Genomic DNA, 15,568 nt, shown 5'->3' with positions numbered 1-15,568 from the left:
AGCAATCTTGATTCCAGCTTGTGCTTCTTCCAGCCCAGCATTTCTCATGATATACTCTGCATATAAGTTAAATAAGCAGGGTGACAATATACAGCCTTGACGTACTCCTTTTCTTATTTGGAACCAGTCTGTTGTTCCGTGTCCAGTTCTAACTGTTGCTTCCTGACCTGCGTACAGGTTTCTCAAGAGGCAGGTCAGGTGATCTGGTATTCCCATCTCTTTCAGAATTTTCCACAGTTTATTGTGATCCACACAGTCAAAGGCTTTGGCATAGTCAATAAAGAAGACATTGATGATTTTCTGAAACTCTCTTGCTTTTATGATGATTCAGCGAATCTTGGCAATTTATCTCTGGTTCCTCTGCCTTTTCTAAAACCAGCTTGAACATCTGGAAGTTCACAGTTCACATACTGCTTAAGCCTGGCTTGGAGAATTTTGAGCATTACTTTACTAGCATGTGAGATGAGTGCAACTGTGTGGTAATTTGAGCATTCTTTGGCATTCCATTTCTCAGGGATTGGAATGAAAACTGACTTTTTCCAGTCCTGTGGCCACTGCTGAGTTTTCCAAATTTGCTGGCATATTGAGTGCATCACTCTCACAGCATCATCTTTTAGGATTTGAAATCACTCAATTGTAATTCCATCACCTCCACTAGCTTTGTTCATCGTGATGCTTCCTAAGGCCCACTCGACTTTGCAATCTTTTTGAGGTTGGGAAAATAATAGCATATAGCAAAACTTAAAAATAATAAACTGAACTTAAAAGATACCCTATTTCTATAATCATTACCATTTTTCAAGTAATCTGTGTAGTGTAGTAGGTGCCAACACCTCTCACAGGAAGTTAACATAGATTTCAGATGTTTCCCACATTTCATGGAACCTCCTTATTTCTCAAAAAGAAAGGTTGGTGTGGACTGGAAGGAGACATGGAAATGCAATGGGGAAGAGTTTTTATTAGATTGGGACAAGGAGTAAAGGAAGTAAATGGGGAGCCTGTTCACCTACAAGGTCCTGGGAAATGGAAATGTGAGCGTCCCACAGAAAGGACTGAACCACATATTCCTGATGCACAGGCTGCTGATGCCCAGATTTCTGTATCTTGGTTTCCTGTGTGATGAGACACACGTGTGTCTTAATAGAGACACTATCAATGCTGGATTTATGTAACACAAAATTTTTTAAAGAAATAAGCTACCAACAGTATTCTTCACAGAGCTAGAACAAATAATTTCACAATTTGTATGGAAATACAAAAAAACTCGAATAGCCAAAGCGATCTTGAGAAAGAAAAATGGAACTGGAGGAATGAACCTACCTGACTTCAGGCTCTACTACAAAGCCACAGTTATCAAGACAGTATGGTACTGGCACAAAGACAGAAATATAGATCAATGGAACAAAATAGAAAGCCCAGAGATAAATCCACGCACATATGGACACCTTATCTTTGACAAAGGAGGCAAGAATATACAATGGATTAAAGACAATCTCTTTAACAAGTGGTGCTGGGAAATCTGGTCAACCACTTGTAAAAGAATGAAACTAGAACACTTTCTAACACCATATACAAAAATAAACTCAAAATGGATTAAAGATCTCAACGTAAGACCAGAAACTATAAAACTCCTAGAGGAGAACATAGGCAAAACACTCTCCGACATACATCACAGCAGGATCCTCTATGACCCACCTCCCAGAATATTGGAAATAAAAGCAAAAATAAACAAATGGGACCTAATTAAACTTAAAAGCTTCTGCACATCAAAGGAAACTATTAGCAAGGTGAAAAGACAGCCTTCAGAATTGGAGAAAATAATAGCAAATGAAGCAACCGACAAACAACTAATCTCAAAAATATACAAGCAACTCCTACAGCTCAACTCCAGAAAAAATAAATGACCCAATCAAAAAATGGGCCAAAGAACTAAACAGACATTTCTCCAAAGAAGACATACAGATGGCTAACAAACACATGAAAAGATGCTCAACATCACTCATTCTCAGAGAAATGCAAATCAAAACCACTATGAGATACCATTTCACACCAGTCAGAATGGCTGTGATCCAAAAGTCTACAAATAATAAATGCTGGAGAGGGTGTGGAGAAAAGGGAATCCTCTTACACTGTTGGTGGGAATGCAAACTAGTACAGCCACTATGGAGAACAGTGTGGAGATTCCTTAAAAAACTGGAAATAGAACTGTCTTATGATCCAGCAATCCCACTGCTGGGCATACACACTGAGGAAACCAGAACTGAAAGAGACACGTGTACCCCAATGTTCATCGCAGCACTGTTTATAATAGCCAGGACATGGAAGCAACCTAGATGTCCATCAGCAGATGAATGGATAAGAAAGCTGTGGTACATATACACAATGGAGTATTACTCAGCCATTAAAAAGAATACATTTGAATCAGTTCTAATGAGGTGGATGAAACTGGAGCCTATTATACAGAGTGAAGTAAGCCAGAAGGACAAACACCAATACAGTATACTAAGGCATATATATGGAATTTAGAAAGATGGTAATGATAACCCTGTATACGAGACAGCAAAAGAGACACTGATGTATAGAACAGGCTTATGGACTCTGTGGGAGAGGGAGAGGGTGGGAAGATTTGGGAGAATGGCATTGAAACATGTGAAATGTCATGTATGAAACGAGATGCCAGTCCAGGTTCAATGCACGATGCTGGATGCTTGGGGCTGGTGCACTGGGACAACCCAGAGGGATGGTATGGGGAGGGAGGAGGGAGGAGGGTTCAGGATGGGGAACACATGAGAAATAAAGGAATATTAAAAAAAAAAAAAGAAAGAAAAAAAATTCTTTTCAAATTCTTCAAAAAAAATAAAATAAAATAAAATAAAAAACAAGATAAAAAAAAAAAAAGAAATAAGCCATACTTCTCTGAAATGAAGAGATCAACCAAACATTTAGTACCTATTTATTAACCTATTTTTTAAAAGCAAAAGACTGAGCTAGGTCCTATGAGAGATTAGAAGTCTGTCTATGGCTTAGAAGTGTAGACTTTCTGCCATCAGAAGAAACAATTTGCAAAACTAGGGCTAATACACAAGATAATTAGTATTAAATTATACAAACCAACAGCAACTTAATAGTCAAAAATTTTTCACACAAAGGTGAGGAAATTCAATGAAGTAGGGCAAGGGGAAACATGACACAAATAACAGAAAATCCTCTAGAAACTAAACTATCCATTTAAAAACTGAGCCAAAGCTCCATGGTTCTGTTACCTGCATTCATGCTACAGCATTAAAATGATATAATCGCCAATAAGTAATCATCATCACATTCCAACTACATAATTTACTTTCATAAACACTTTCTTATGAAACTTCATAGCATTTTATTGGTATGATCTTATTTATCTTTCAGTTAATAATGAAAAACTATTGTCTCCACTTAGATAGCCCCTAAGGCCAGAGATTGGAGGATAATTAGGGTAATTAATTTACTAGGTCACTAATAGATTTGATCCCACAGTTTTAATGTCTAGTTTAGTGCTCTACTAAGGACAAAATGATGTATCTTGTTGCTTGCGGCTCTATAGAAAAAGCTAAAATGAAAACATGGCATTATATTGTTGGTTTTCATTATCAATACACAAATTTTAAGTGCCCCATCTTATCACTTTTCTCCTAGAGAGTAAACAAAGTCAGTTAAAATTATAAACTTCCCTTAATTACCTGCAACTATAAATGTACACACACAGATACTGATGCTAACAAGTTAATTACATTACATAAATTTACCTCTTCTAAGGCATTCCACAGTTCCTCCTCTGAATACTCATTAAAGGGATCCAGATTTTTCCTCATTGTTCCAGTGAATAAAACAGGTTCCTAAATACCACAAAATAGTGAATGTTATTACCTTAATCTCTTTTCATTTTAAACCAATGCTTATAGAAAAGAATGAAAATACAAAATATCAAAATTCAATGAAATTATTAATATTAAAGTTACAAATGTATGTTTACAAAACAGTATCTCTAAAATAATTTTCAATTGTACAAAGTGTGTTACAAAATATCCTCTGGACTATTAAATACTAACAGAAGAAAGTGTTGAAGAAGTATTTTCATCTTAAGAAAAAAAAAAAAAAAACCTGAAGAAGAGAAAGGAGGATTTGATTTTTCTAAAAAAAACCCTGCCATTCTGGTAATAAATATCTGCTTAAACATACACTCAAACTGACAATATAATTACATGAGAAACTACATCAAGATCTACATAAATTAACTGTCAATCCTGGTGTGACTGGGAAATATCAACTGCATGATTACTTGAGGTTTGTGCTTCAAAGCAAAACCATTCAATATATACACATGGCACTGGAGAATAAACTAGGCTATTTTCTCCCCTGGTCAGACTGTCTTCTAGGATCTGGAATCTCTCCATAGGTGTGAATGGAACATCCCCACACTTTTAAAGAGAACGTCAGCTCCTGGGGTCTGAGGCACCTCTGTCCATGGAGAGATCACCTCTGATTCGACATCAGCTGGTCCCCATGTTCTCTCACCTGTGCCTCAGGATGACCTGCCTCACAGAAGCTCACTACTAACTGCAAGGCCAGCATGACCTGAAACCCACTGTGATGTGAGCCATGATAAAATTATTTAAATAGCTTTTCCTATTCACCTACTTCAGGAGGAGCCACAAATAAATTACACTGGAAATATATGCCTCCTGAGTTTCAAGAGAGGATCTTGTACATAAGCTCACGTAGACCATTTACATGTTCTTCTGGAAGGCTCTAATAAACCAGGCCATAAGAATATGGGCAGCAGAGAAGAGCCCAACAGTATCCATTCAGTGAAGGGGTTATAACAAGGATAGGTACACGTGTGGGAACAAGAGGAGACCTGACTCTTCCACAAGTTCCCAGAACTGCTCGGAATCACTAGTCTTAAATCCCTCCTGGCCTTGGGGCTGGACTTTCCTCCTCACTTCACAAAAACCTGAGAAGAAAAATGAAGAAGACAGACATTTCCTTTCCTTAGTCATGACGAAGAATGACACTAAGAGAGCCTCCCATACCTTCTTTCCAAATTGTCTCAGTTTTAAGACTAGTGATAAAAATGAAAGCAGAAGGCACAGTATAGAGTGCCACCAAAAGAGATATATCCCTAAGGAAAATTAAAAATTAAAAATATATTATATAGGGAGCTTCATTTGCACAAAGTTCATTAAGTGGCTGATAATCCTCCAAAGCATTGAAAATCACTGGACATATTTCAAGATGATTATTGAATTGAACTGAAAAATCCAGAGACCCAATTTAAAGTCTCCCTTAAAACTCTTGAATTTAGGATGAAAAACTAACAACCATCTAAGCAATAGTAAGAGTTCCTTGTCAGGGGAATAACCATCATTCTACTTCAGATTTTTATAAAAATGTTTTACTCTTTGTAATTTTCAACCCTAAGATTCCCACATGCAGGCAATTTCTCATCCTTTAGCTGTATCTATGAAGTTTACACAAACAATCGGTGAGGTGAGGGGAGGCTGGTCCCCAGTGTTCCTCGCCCTTCTCTTCTCCATCTTTCCTCCATTATCCAGGTCCTTTTAAGTAAGCAGCTACTCCCTGAATATAATCTCAACTGGCGTTCTTCCTGGGGAATATACTTAACTAGTTCAGATTTTGAGCACAAAGGACGCATACACTTCAACTACCTGTTGTACTTAAGGAAATTATTTAGGAGAAGCTTTCACTTTTGCTTTTTCCTGAAGTTTTGAACACAAATTTAGGAGTACTTCTTAAGAACACAGTATTCGTCTTTTAAAGTTCCCTCCAGGACTGATGGTCTAGGTCCCCACTCCCCTGTCTCTGGTTCCCACCCAGGTCCTTGCTGCTATCATATATCCCTAATTCTGACCTGTTCATGGCAGTATCAACAGAGAAGGGGTAAGCCTGGGGAAGAGAGAGAGAGACAGATGACCCCAGAAGCCTGCTGCTGTTCCCAGGATCATGGGTAACAGTGATTCAGGGAAGATGATATGGGCCTGGATCACCTAAGTGGGGCAACTCAAAGAAACAGCACTGGGCTCCCCCTTCTGCAGAGTCTGCTCTCAGCTTCCTAGGTTACCTAAATCAGGGCGTTGATGCACAAGCATCACTGCTTGCTACTCCTTTGAGGGGAAGAGGGTTGAACATTTTATGCACGTAGACAAGTTAACTCCAAGTAACCAAACCAACAGACTTTCACCATCTCTGAGCCAGCAAGAAATTATAAAGACAAAGGGCTCTTGCCTGGGGAGGGGTAAAACTTTGAATATCTTCTCCTGACACTTATTAGCCCTTGACACATAAATGAATAAGCCCATTTCAAAACTGATATTCTCTAAATGAGACACAAAACAGAAGTCATATTTTCTGGCTTTGCTCCATCCTTACAAACTTTCGTTATGTTTTTGGGAAAATATCTCATGAGAACATCATTTGGTTTAACTAACATTTATTGAAAACAAAAAATAATATATATATTTTTTGAGTCAGTTCTAAGTTCCAATTCAACTTCTCATTAGTTATCAGACAGTTCTAAGTTCTGAATCAACATCTCATTAGTTATTACGCTCGGGGTAAATTATTTATCTTTCTAAGACAGCTGTTCCCTTACTGGAAACTAGGGTCAGCCTTGCAAGGCTGCTGTAACAATCTGAAACAACAATGAAGTTCCTGATGTGATGCTAACAAGGACCAGGTGCCCAGCCCAACAGGCGGGGACAGTGTTTGTCAAACTTTAGATATAGTCGGTGGATTATGAAATTAATTTTGTGCGTTGTGATCATCATTTTGTCTTTTGTCTTTTATATGAACTAGATTAGAACTGGTATCACAGAAAATATCAGATCACAGAGCAATAGTAATGTTGTTTTGTGACATTTTTGTTCCTCGGTGTGTGTGTGTGTGTGTGTGTGTGTGTGTGTGTGCATGCATGCATGCACACGAAATCATGATATAAAGCAGTTCTATCAAGGACCACCGTCAATAGCCAGTTGAAGTCTTGTACAAGCAGAGTAATTCGCTTCTCAGACTCTGGAGTTGGGAACCTCTTTAAATTTACTTTGAATCCTATTAATATATTTTGGAAATTTATATTTTGTTGATCACGTCATTTGCAAATATTTTCTTCTTTTCCATAGGTTGTCTTCATGGTTTTTTTTTTTTTTAATGGTTTCCTTTATGCTACAAATTCTTTTAAGTTTAACCAGGTTACATTTGTTTATTTCAGCTTTTGCTTCCATTACTTTAGGGGTCAAATCCAAAAAAAACAGTACTGTGATTTATGTCAAAGAGTATTCTCCCAAAGAATATTCTTACTAAGTATCTTGCCTTACAGGTCTTTGCTCATTTATTCATTTTTACTTTATTTTTGTATATGGTAATAGAGAATGCTCTAATTTCATTAATTAACATGCAGTTGTACAGATTTCCCCACACTATTTAATGAAGAGACTGCCTTTTCTTTATTACATATTGTTACCTCTCTCATCTTAGATTAACTGACCATAAGCACTGGGGTTTATTGCTGGGTTTTCTACCCTGTTCCATTAATCTATGTGTCTAATTTCTGGGATAGTAACATACTTTTTCATTACTGCAACTTTGTAGTATAGTCTTAAATCAGGGACTGTGATTCCTCCAGCTGTGTTCTTTCTCAAGACTGTTTTGGCCATCTGGGGTCTTTCTTGTTTTCATACAAATGTTTTAAAAAATTTTTGTTCTAGTGTTGTGAAAAATGTGACTGGTAATTTGATAGAGATTGCATTGAATCAATAAATTGTTTTAGGTAGTATGGTTATTTTTAACAATATTGATTCTTTCAATCCAAGAACACAGTTTATCTTTTAATCTGTTTGTATCATCTTCAATTACTTTCATGAGTATCTTACAGGCTTTGGACTATAGGCCTTTTAATTCCTTCAGTTCAGTTCAGTTCAGTTTAGTCGCTCAGTCGTATCCGACAATTTGTGATCCCATGAATTGCAGCACACCAGGCCTCCCTGTCCATCACCAACTCCCAGAGTTCACTCAAACTCATGTCCATCGAGTCAGTGAGGCCATCCAACCATCTCATTCTCTGTCATCCCCTTCTCCTCCTGCCCCCAATCCCTCCCAGCATCAGAGTCTTTCTTAAGTAGGTTTATTTTGAGGGTTTTTTTTTTTCTTTGATGTGATACAATGGGATTGTTTCCTTAATTTCTCTTTCTGATACTTTGTTTCTAGTCTATATAAAAGCAGTCAATATCTGCATATACAATGGCTTATACAGCTCAATATCAAAGAAACAAACAACCTAATAAAAAATGTGAAGACCTAAATAGACATTCCTCCAAAGACATACATATGGTCAACAAACCCATGAAAAGATACTCAACATAACTAATTATTCAGTTTAGTCGCTCAATCATGTCTGACTCTGCAACTCCATGAGCTGCAGCATGCCAGGCTTCCCTGTCCATCACCAGCTTCCAGAGCTTGCTCAAACTCAAGTCCATTGAGTCAGTAATATCATCCAACCATCTCATCCTCTGTCGTCCCCTATTCCTCGATTGACTGGTCTGATCTCCTTGCAGTCCAAGGGACTCTCAACAGTCTTCTCCAACACCACAGTTCAAAAGCATCAATTCTTTGGTACTCAGTTTTCTTTATAGTCATTAATTATTAGAGAAATGCAGATCAAAACTGCAATGAACTATCACCTCACACTGGTTAGAATGACCATTATTTAAAGTCTACAAATAATAAATGCTGGAGAGGGTGTGAAGGAACAGGGACCCTCCTACACTGATGGTACGAGTGTAAATTGGTGAAGCTGTTATGGAAAATAGTATGGAGATTCCTTAAAAAACTGAAAAAGAGTTATTCTATGATCCAGCAATTCCACTGTTCAGCAAATATCTGGAAAACACAAAAACCCTAATTCAAAAATCTACATGCACCTCAGTTTTCACAACTGTACTGCTTACAATAGCTAAGATATGTCCATGAACAGATGAATGGATAAAGATATGATATGATACACACACACACACACACAGGAATATTATTCAGCTATAAAAAGAATGAAATAATGAAATTTGTGGCAATATGGATGAACCTAGAGATTATGAGACTAAGTAAAATAAGTCAGGCAGAGAAAGACAAATACCATATGAGATCATTTATGTGTGAAATCTTAAAAAATTATAGAAATGAACTTATTTACAACACAGAAACAGATTCACAAACATAGAAAACAAACTAATGGTTACCAAAGAGGAGAGGAGAGAAGGATAAATTCAAAATCTGTCCTAATAAATACACACTACTATTTTGCTATACAATTGAAACACTGTCAAAAAATAATCAGACACACACAAAATCTGAATCCTTGCTCTGTCCCTTACTTGATAAGTATGACAAGATCCCAGTGACTCAGTTTTTAAGTCTGTCTGGTAAGAATAATGACAGAATTTTGAGGATTAAGCAGGAAATGGTAGGATAAGGGGCTAAAATGTGTTAATGATTCCACAAATATTACGAATTATTATTAGTACTCGTGTAACCTGTCAGGGACAAGCATGACAGGAGCAAAAAATGAGAGATGCAGGCCCTGTCCTCAAGGAGAGGAAGAAAATAGCCAAGAGTGTGGGGAGGGCTGAGAAAAAAGGCAAGAGGCCTTGGTGGCGGACAGGTAGGTAAGAGTGTGTACAAGGCGGCGTTCAGGAAAAAAGTTGCTGGCAGAGGAACATGAAATCAAAGTACAAAAAAGTGTTATTCTCTCTTATTGCTTTTTGTGGAAACATTAGATGTATTTCTCTGGTACAGTTTCCCCCAAATTCCTATTGTATTTTTTTTCATTTTTGTTTCATTGATCTGCTATTTATACCTAACACGCTAATAAAGTAATGCTCAAAATTCTCCAAGCCAGGCTTCAGCAATACGTGAACCATGAACTTCCAGATGTACAAGCTGGTTTTAGAAAAGGCAGAGGAACCAGATACCAAATTGCCAACATCCGCTGGATCATTGAAAAAGCAAGAGAGTTCCAGAAAAATGTCTATTTCTGCTTTACTGACTATGCCAAAGCCTTTGACTGTGTGGATCACAATAAACTGTGGAAAATTCTGAAAGAGATGGGAATACCAGACCATCTGACCTGCCTCTTGAGAAATTTGTATGCAGGTCAGGAAGCAACAGCTAGAACTGGACATGGAACAACAGACTGGTTCCAAATAGGAAAAGGAGTACGTCAAGGCTGTATATTGTCATCCTGTTTATTTAACTTATATGCAGAGTACATCATGAAAAACGCTGGACTGGAAGAAACACAAGCTGGAATCAAGATTGCCAGGAGAAATATCAATAACCTCAGATATGCAGATGACACTACCCTTATGGCAGAAAGCGAAGAGGAACTAAAAAGCCTCTTGATGAAAGTGAAAGAGGAGAGTGAAAAAGTTTGCTTAAAACTCAACATTCAGAAAACGAAGATCATGGCATCCGGTCCCATCACTTGATGGCAAATAGATGGGGAAACAGTGGAAACAGTGTCAGACTTTATTTTTCTGGGCTCCAAAATCACTACAGATGGTGACTGTAGCCATGAAATTAAAAGACACTTACTCCTTGGAAGAAAAGTTATGACCAACCTAGATAGCATATTCAAAAGCAGAGACATTACTTTGCCAACAAAGGTTCGTCTAGTCAAGGCTGTGGTTTTTCCCGTGGTCATGTATGGATGTGAGAGTTGGACTGTGAAGAAAGCTGAGCACCGAAGAATTGATGCTTTTGAACTGTGGTGTTGGAGAAGACTCTTGAGAGTCCCTTGGACTGCAAGGAGATCCAACCAGTCCATTCTGAAGGAGATCAGCCCTGGGATTTCTTTGGAAGGAATGATGCTAAAGCTGAAACTCCAGTACTTTGGCCACCTCATGGGAAGAGTTGACTCACTGGAAAAGACTGATGCTTGGAGGGATTGGGGGCAGGAGGAGAAGGGGACAACAGAGGATGAGATGGCTGGATGGCATCACTGACTCGATGGACGTGGGTCTGAGTGAACTCTGTGAGTTGGTGATGGACAGGGAGGCCTGGCATCCTGCGATTCATGGGGTTGCAAAGAGTCAGACACTACTGAGTGACTGAACTGAACTCAACAGATAGTTTTGCTGTAGGAAATGAGGATATCTTTTCAAAGGTGATTATTTCCCTGGAGGGTGTTCTGTGAAACTGTAGGGCTTTGAGAACTACAGAGTGTATGGATGCTATGGGGAGACTTTGACAAATCAGCCATTAATAAATAATTCTTTCCAGGCAGGCAGTACAGAATATTGAGGAGGGGCAGAGGACTCAGAACTCTGTCTCTATGTACCTCAGTTTTCTCTGTCTTAAAAGGAAGCTAATGGTACCAACCCCTCAAGCTGTAGAAAGGGATATTGCTCAGCTATTAAAGGAATATTACTCAGCTATTAATAAGAATGCATTTGAATCAGTTCTAATGAGGTGGATGAAACTGGAGCCAATTATACAGAGTGAAGTAAGCCAGAAAGAAAAGCACCAATACAGTATACTAACACAAATATATGGAATTTAGAAAGATGGCAACAATAATCCTGTATGCGAGACAGCAAAAGAGACACAGATGTATAGAACAGTCTTTTGGACTCTGTGGGAGAGGAAGTGGGGGGATGATTTGGGAGAATGGCATTAAAACATGTATGATATCATTAAGAAAAGACTGGATGGTGTGCTGAATAGCTGAATAAAAAAATCATCTTTTAAAAAAAAAAAAGTCTTCTCCAACACCACAGTTTGAAAGCATCAATTCTTTGGTGCTCTGCCTTCTTTACAGTACAGCTCTGACAACCATATGTGATCACTGGAAAGACCATAGCTTTGGTTATACAGACCTTTGTTGGCAAACTGATGTCTTTGCTTTTTAACACACTGTCCATGTTTGTCATAGCTTTCTTGCCAGAAAGCAATCATCTTCTATTTTCATGGCTGCACTCACCATCCACAGTGATTTCAGAGCCCCAGAAGAGGAAATCCGTCACTGCTTCCATCTTTCCCCTTCTATCTGCCTTGAAGTGATGGGTTCTCTGTTCATGTGATGCTGAAGTCTAGCTTGAAGGATTTTGAGCACAACATTTCTAGCATGTGAAATGAGTGTAATTGTCCCATGGTTTGAACACTCTTTAGTACTGCCCTTCTTGAGAATTCGGATGACGATTGACCTTTTCCAGTCCTGTGGCTTCTGCTGAGTTTTCCAGATTTGCTGACATATTGAGTACAGCACTTTGATAGCATCATCTTTTAGAATTTTAAATAGCTTTTCTGGAAATCCATTGCCTTCACTAGCTTTGTTCATAGTGATGCCTTCTAAGGCCCATTTGACCTCACAGTCCAAACTGTCTGGCTCCAAGAGAGTGACCACAGAATGGTGGTTATCCATGTCATTAAGATCTTTTTTGTACAGTTCTGTGTATTCTTTCCATCTCTTCTTGATGTCTTCTGCTTCAATTAGGCCTTTACCATTTGTCCTTGATTGTGTCCAGGTATATCGCCAAGGCCTGGTGTCCTGAACTTCCATCCTGCCCTTTGTTTTGACAGACTTGCTGATTTCTTTTTTTGATTTTGAGGTTTTATTTTTTAATCTATAATCATATGCCTATCAAAGGACGCTCATAAAAATACCCTCCTGATATGAGAAACAGAGAAGAGATGAGACGCAAAGAGCCAGACAGATGTGCTTCCTGGAATGTGGGTGTAATGTGCCCTGAAATGCCTGTTTATTAGGAAGCATTTCAGCATGGCACCCAAAGGGAAGTAGAACGTGGACTTGGGCCTTATGACTGAGTATAGCTGTTGCTACCTACCAGTGGCCTCTAAAATACCTTGAATTACTCTAAATATTCTTGTTTTTTTTTTAATGTATTTTTAATTTAAGGATAATTAATTTACCATATTGTTTTGGTTTCTGCCATATACCAACATGGATCAACCATAGGTATACAAAAGTCCCCTCCATCTTGAACCTCCTTCCCACCTCCCACCTCATCCTATACTCTAGGTTATCAGAGAGCACTGGATTTGAACTCCCTGCATCATACAGCAAATTTCCATTAGCTATCTAATTTTACATATGGTAATGTACATGTATAAGTACTTTTGAAACCAAGATATAGTTTTTACAGACTACAGTGCAATGCCACCTCACACCCCTTAAAACATCTACTATCAAATAAAGAAAAATGAAAGAAAGAAAGAAAGAAAATGAATTGGCAGTATTGGCAAGGATGTAGAGAAGTTAGAATCCTTGCTCACTGCTGGTAGGAATGTAAAATAGCACAGCCACTTTGGAAAACAAATTGATGGTTTCTCAAAAAAGTTAAAGATAGATTATATGATCTAGTAATTCTACCTTAGAGTATAAACCCAAAAGAACTAAAAGAAAGATCTTGAAGTGATCCCTATATATGCATGTTCATGTTCATAGCAGCATTGTTCTCAGTAGCAAAAAGGTGGGGTCATCCAAAGGTCATTGACAGATGAATTGATAAACAAATTGTGGTACATATGTGTATACCATATATATTCAGCCTTAGAAAGGGAGGAAATTCTGACTTGTGCTGTAACACAGATGAACCTTGAGGAAATTAAGCTAAGTGAAGTAATCCAGTCACAAAGGACAGATACTGTATGATTCTACTAATATGAGGTGCCTACTGTACTAAATTCATAGAGACAGTAAGTAGAATGATGGGTGCCAAGACCTGCTGCAAGTGGGACGTTGTTGTTTAATGGGTACAGAGTTTCAGTTCTGAAAGATGAAGGGAGTTCTGTGGCTGGAATGAAGAGATGTACAACAAAGTGAATGTATTGAGTGTCCGTAAACTGTGCACTTACATATGGTTAAACTAATAAATTTCATGTGTATTTTATCACAATTACATTTTTTTTTTCAAAAGTATCTCTTTCAGGAAAAATGGGAAGAACTTTTTAGCATGTTAAGTCTCCATATTTAAAAATTCCCTCTGGCTATTTGATTCATGACTTGTGGTTACAGCAGAAAATAAATGAGTTTAGATTCCCAAGTTTTACATTCTGATTGTACTCATTTGTGAAATGGCTAAATGAGATTAGTTAGCAGAAATAATGGGCATGTCTGTAAATTCCTTTCATATCCTTGGATGATAAGCTTTAGAAACATGCCCTGTATTATTTTTAAAACTTCTTAATAGGAAAAAGTTGTATGCTTGTTTACATAAAATAACTCTATAAATAAAAAAAATAATGTTAGAAGATCCTTGGCTCTGCCAATAATATTTGGAAGCACATCTGAGCAAAGACTAAACATACCTTTACATCAACATGGTTTGGTTCTGTTCTGTTCTGTTGATTTCCACCCTTCATTTGAGTATGTTCAACGTACACACTCCAGAGAGCATCCTTAGAAAATAGTGCTAAGCTTTGTATACATGTAGATTCCTCTGTATATGCCTTTGTCTCCAATGTGCAATATTGGTTGATAAAACAGGGAGTATCTGTAGAGAACTTATAATGTGCAAAGGTCCCCAGGAAATCATTCCAGAGGTAGCCAGGGATAGAATGTTTGTGTAAACTGAGCGTCAACATGACCCACAATTTTATACCTACTCTGCCTCAAAGGACTGTGGGGACTTGATGACATCACTTAGTTTTCAGACTTCAGTGTCTTCATCTTTAAATAAGATCTTGGAATCATTGCCACACAGATTTGTTGTGAAGATGTAACTGGGCCTCCTGCATGGCACTAGCGGTAAAGGACCTACCTGCCAATGCAGGAGATGTAAGAGATGCAGGTTCAATCACTGGGCCAGGAAGATCCCCTGGAGGAGAGCACGACATCCCACTCCAGTATTCTTGTCTGGAGAATCCCATGGACAGAGGAGCTTGGCAGGCTGCAGTCCATAGTGTCGCACAGAGTCTGATATGACTAAAGCAACTTAGCACATGCAACTGGGTGAGATAATGTTTGTGTCCATGTGTGGTTCTTGGGAATGCTCAGTCATCAGGAACTGTTATTATTCTTAAGGATTGGGTTACTGGCCTTTGGATATTATTTCTGCTTAAGTAAAAAGAGTAACACTTCTGAAATGACTTTACTTTTTAATTTCTGCTTATGTGTTCATGGTCCTTGGTGATTTTCTTTATATTTATTGTTTAGAGTAGTATAAACTAAATTGTTTCAGTTCAGTTCAGTTCAGTCACTCAGTTCGCGTCCGACTCTTTGTGACCCCATGAATCACAGCACACCAGGCCCAGAGTTCACTCAGACTCACGTCCATCGAGTCAGTGATGCCATCCAGCCATCTCATCCTCTGTCGTCCCCTTCTCCTCCTGCCCCCAATCCCTCCCAACATCAGAGTCTTTTCCAATGAGTCAACTCTTCGCATGAGGTGGCCAAAGTACTAGAGTTTCAGCTTTAGCATTATTCCTTCCAAAGGAATCCCAGGGCTGATCTCCTTCAGAATGGACTGGTTGGATCTCCTTGTAGTCCAAGGGACTCTCA

At 38.3% G+C, this 15,568-nt stretch overlaps 1 protein-coding gene across 1 annotated transcript in view; it reads right to left on the bottom strand.

The window, feature by feature from the left end:
• The window catches only part of LOC107131271 (ATP-binding cassette sub-family C member 4), a 188,759-nt gene that overhangs the window by 30,030 nt on the left and 143,161 nt on the right, over positions 1-15,568 (bottom strand). The window contains 1 exon segment of the mRNA XM_024989168.2: positions 3,783-3,872. Within this exon segment, the coding sequence (XP_024844936.1) occupies positions 3,783-3,872 (90 nt within the window).

This window comes from Bos taurus, unplaced genomic scaffold, assembly GCF_002263795.3.
Source record: "Bos taurus isolate L1 Dominette 01449 registration number 42190680 breed Hereford unplaced genomic scaffold, ARS-UCD2.0 Leftover_ScbfJmS_264, whole genome shotgun sequence".
In the NCBI taxonomy this organism is placed as follows: domain Eukaryota; kingdom Metazoa; phylum Chordata; class Mammalia; order Artiodactyla; family Bovidae; genus Bos; species Bos taurus.
This window is presented reverse-complemented; position numbering and strand designations above follow the sequence as displayed.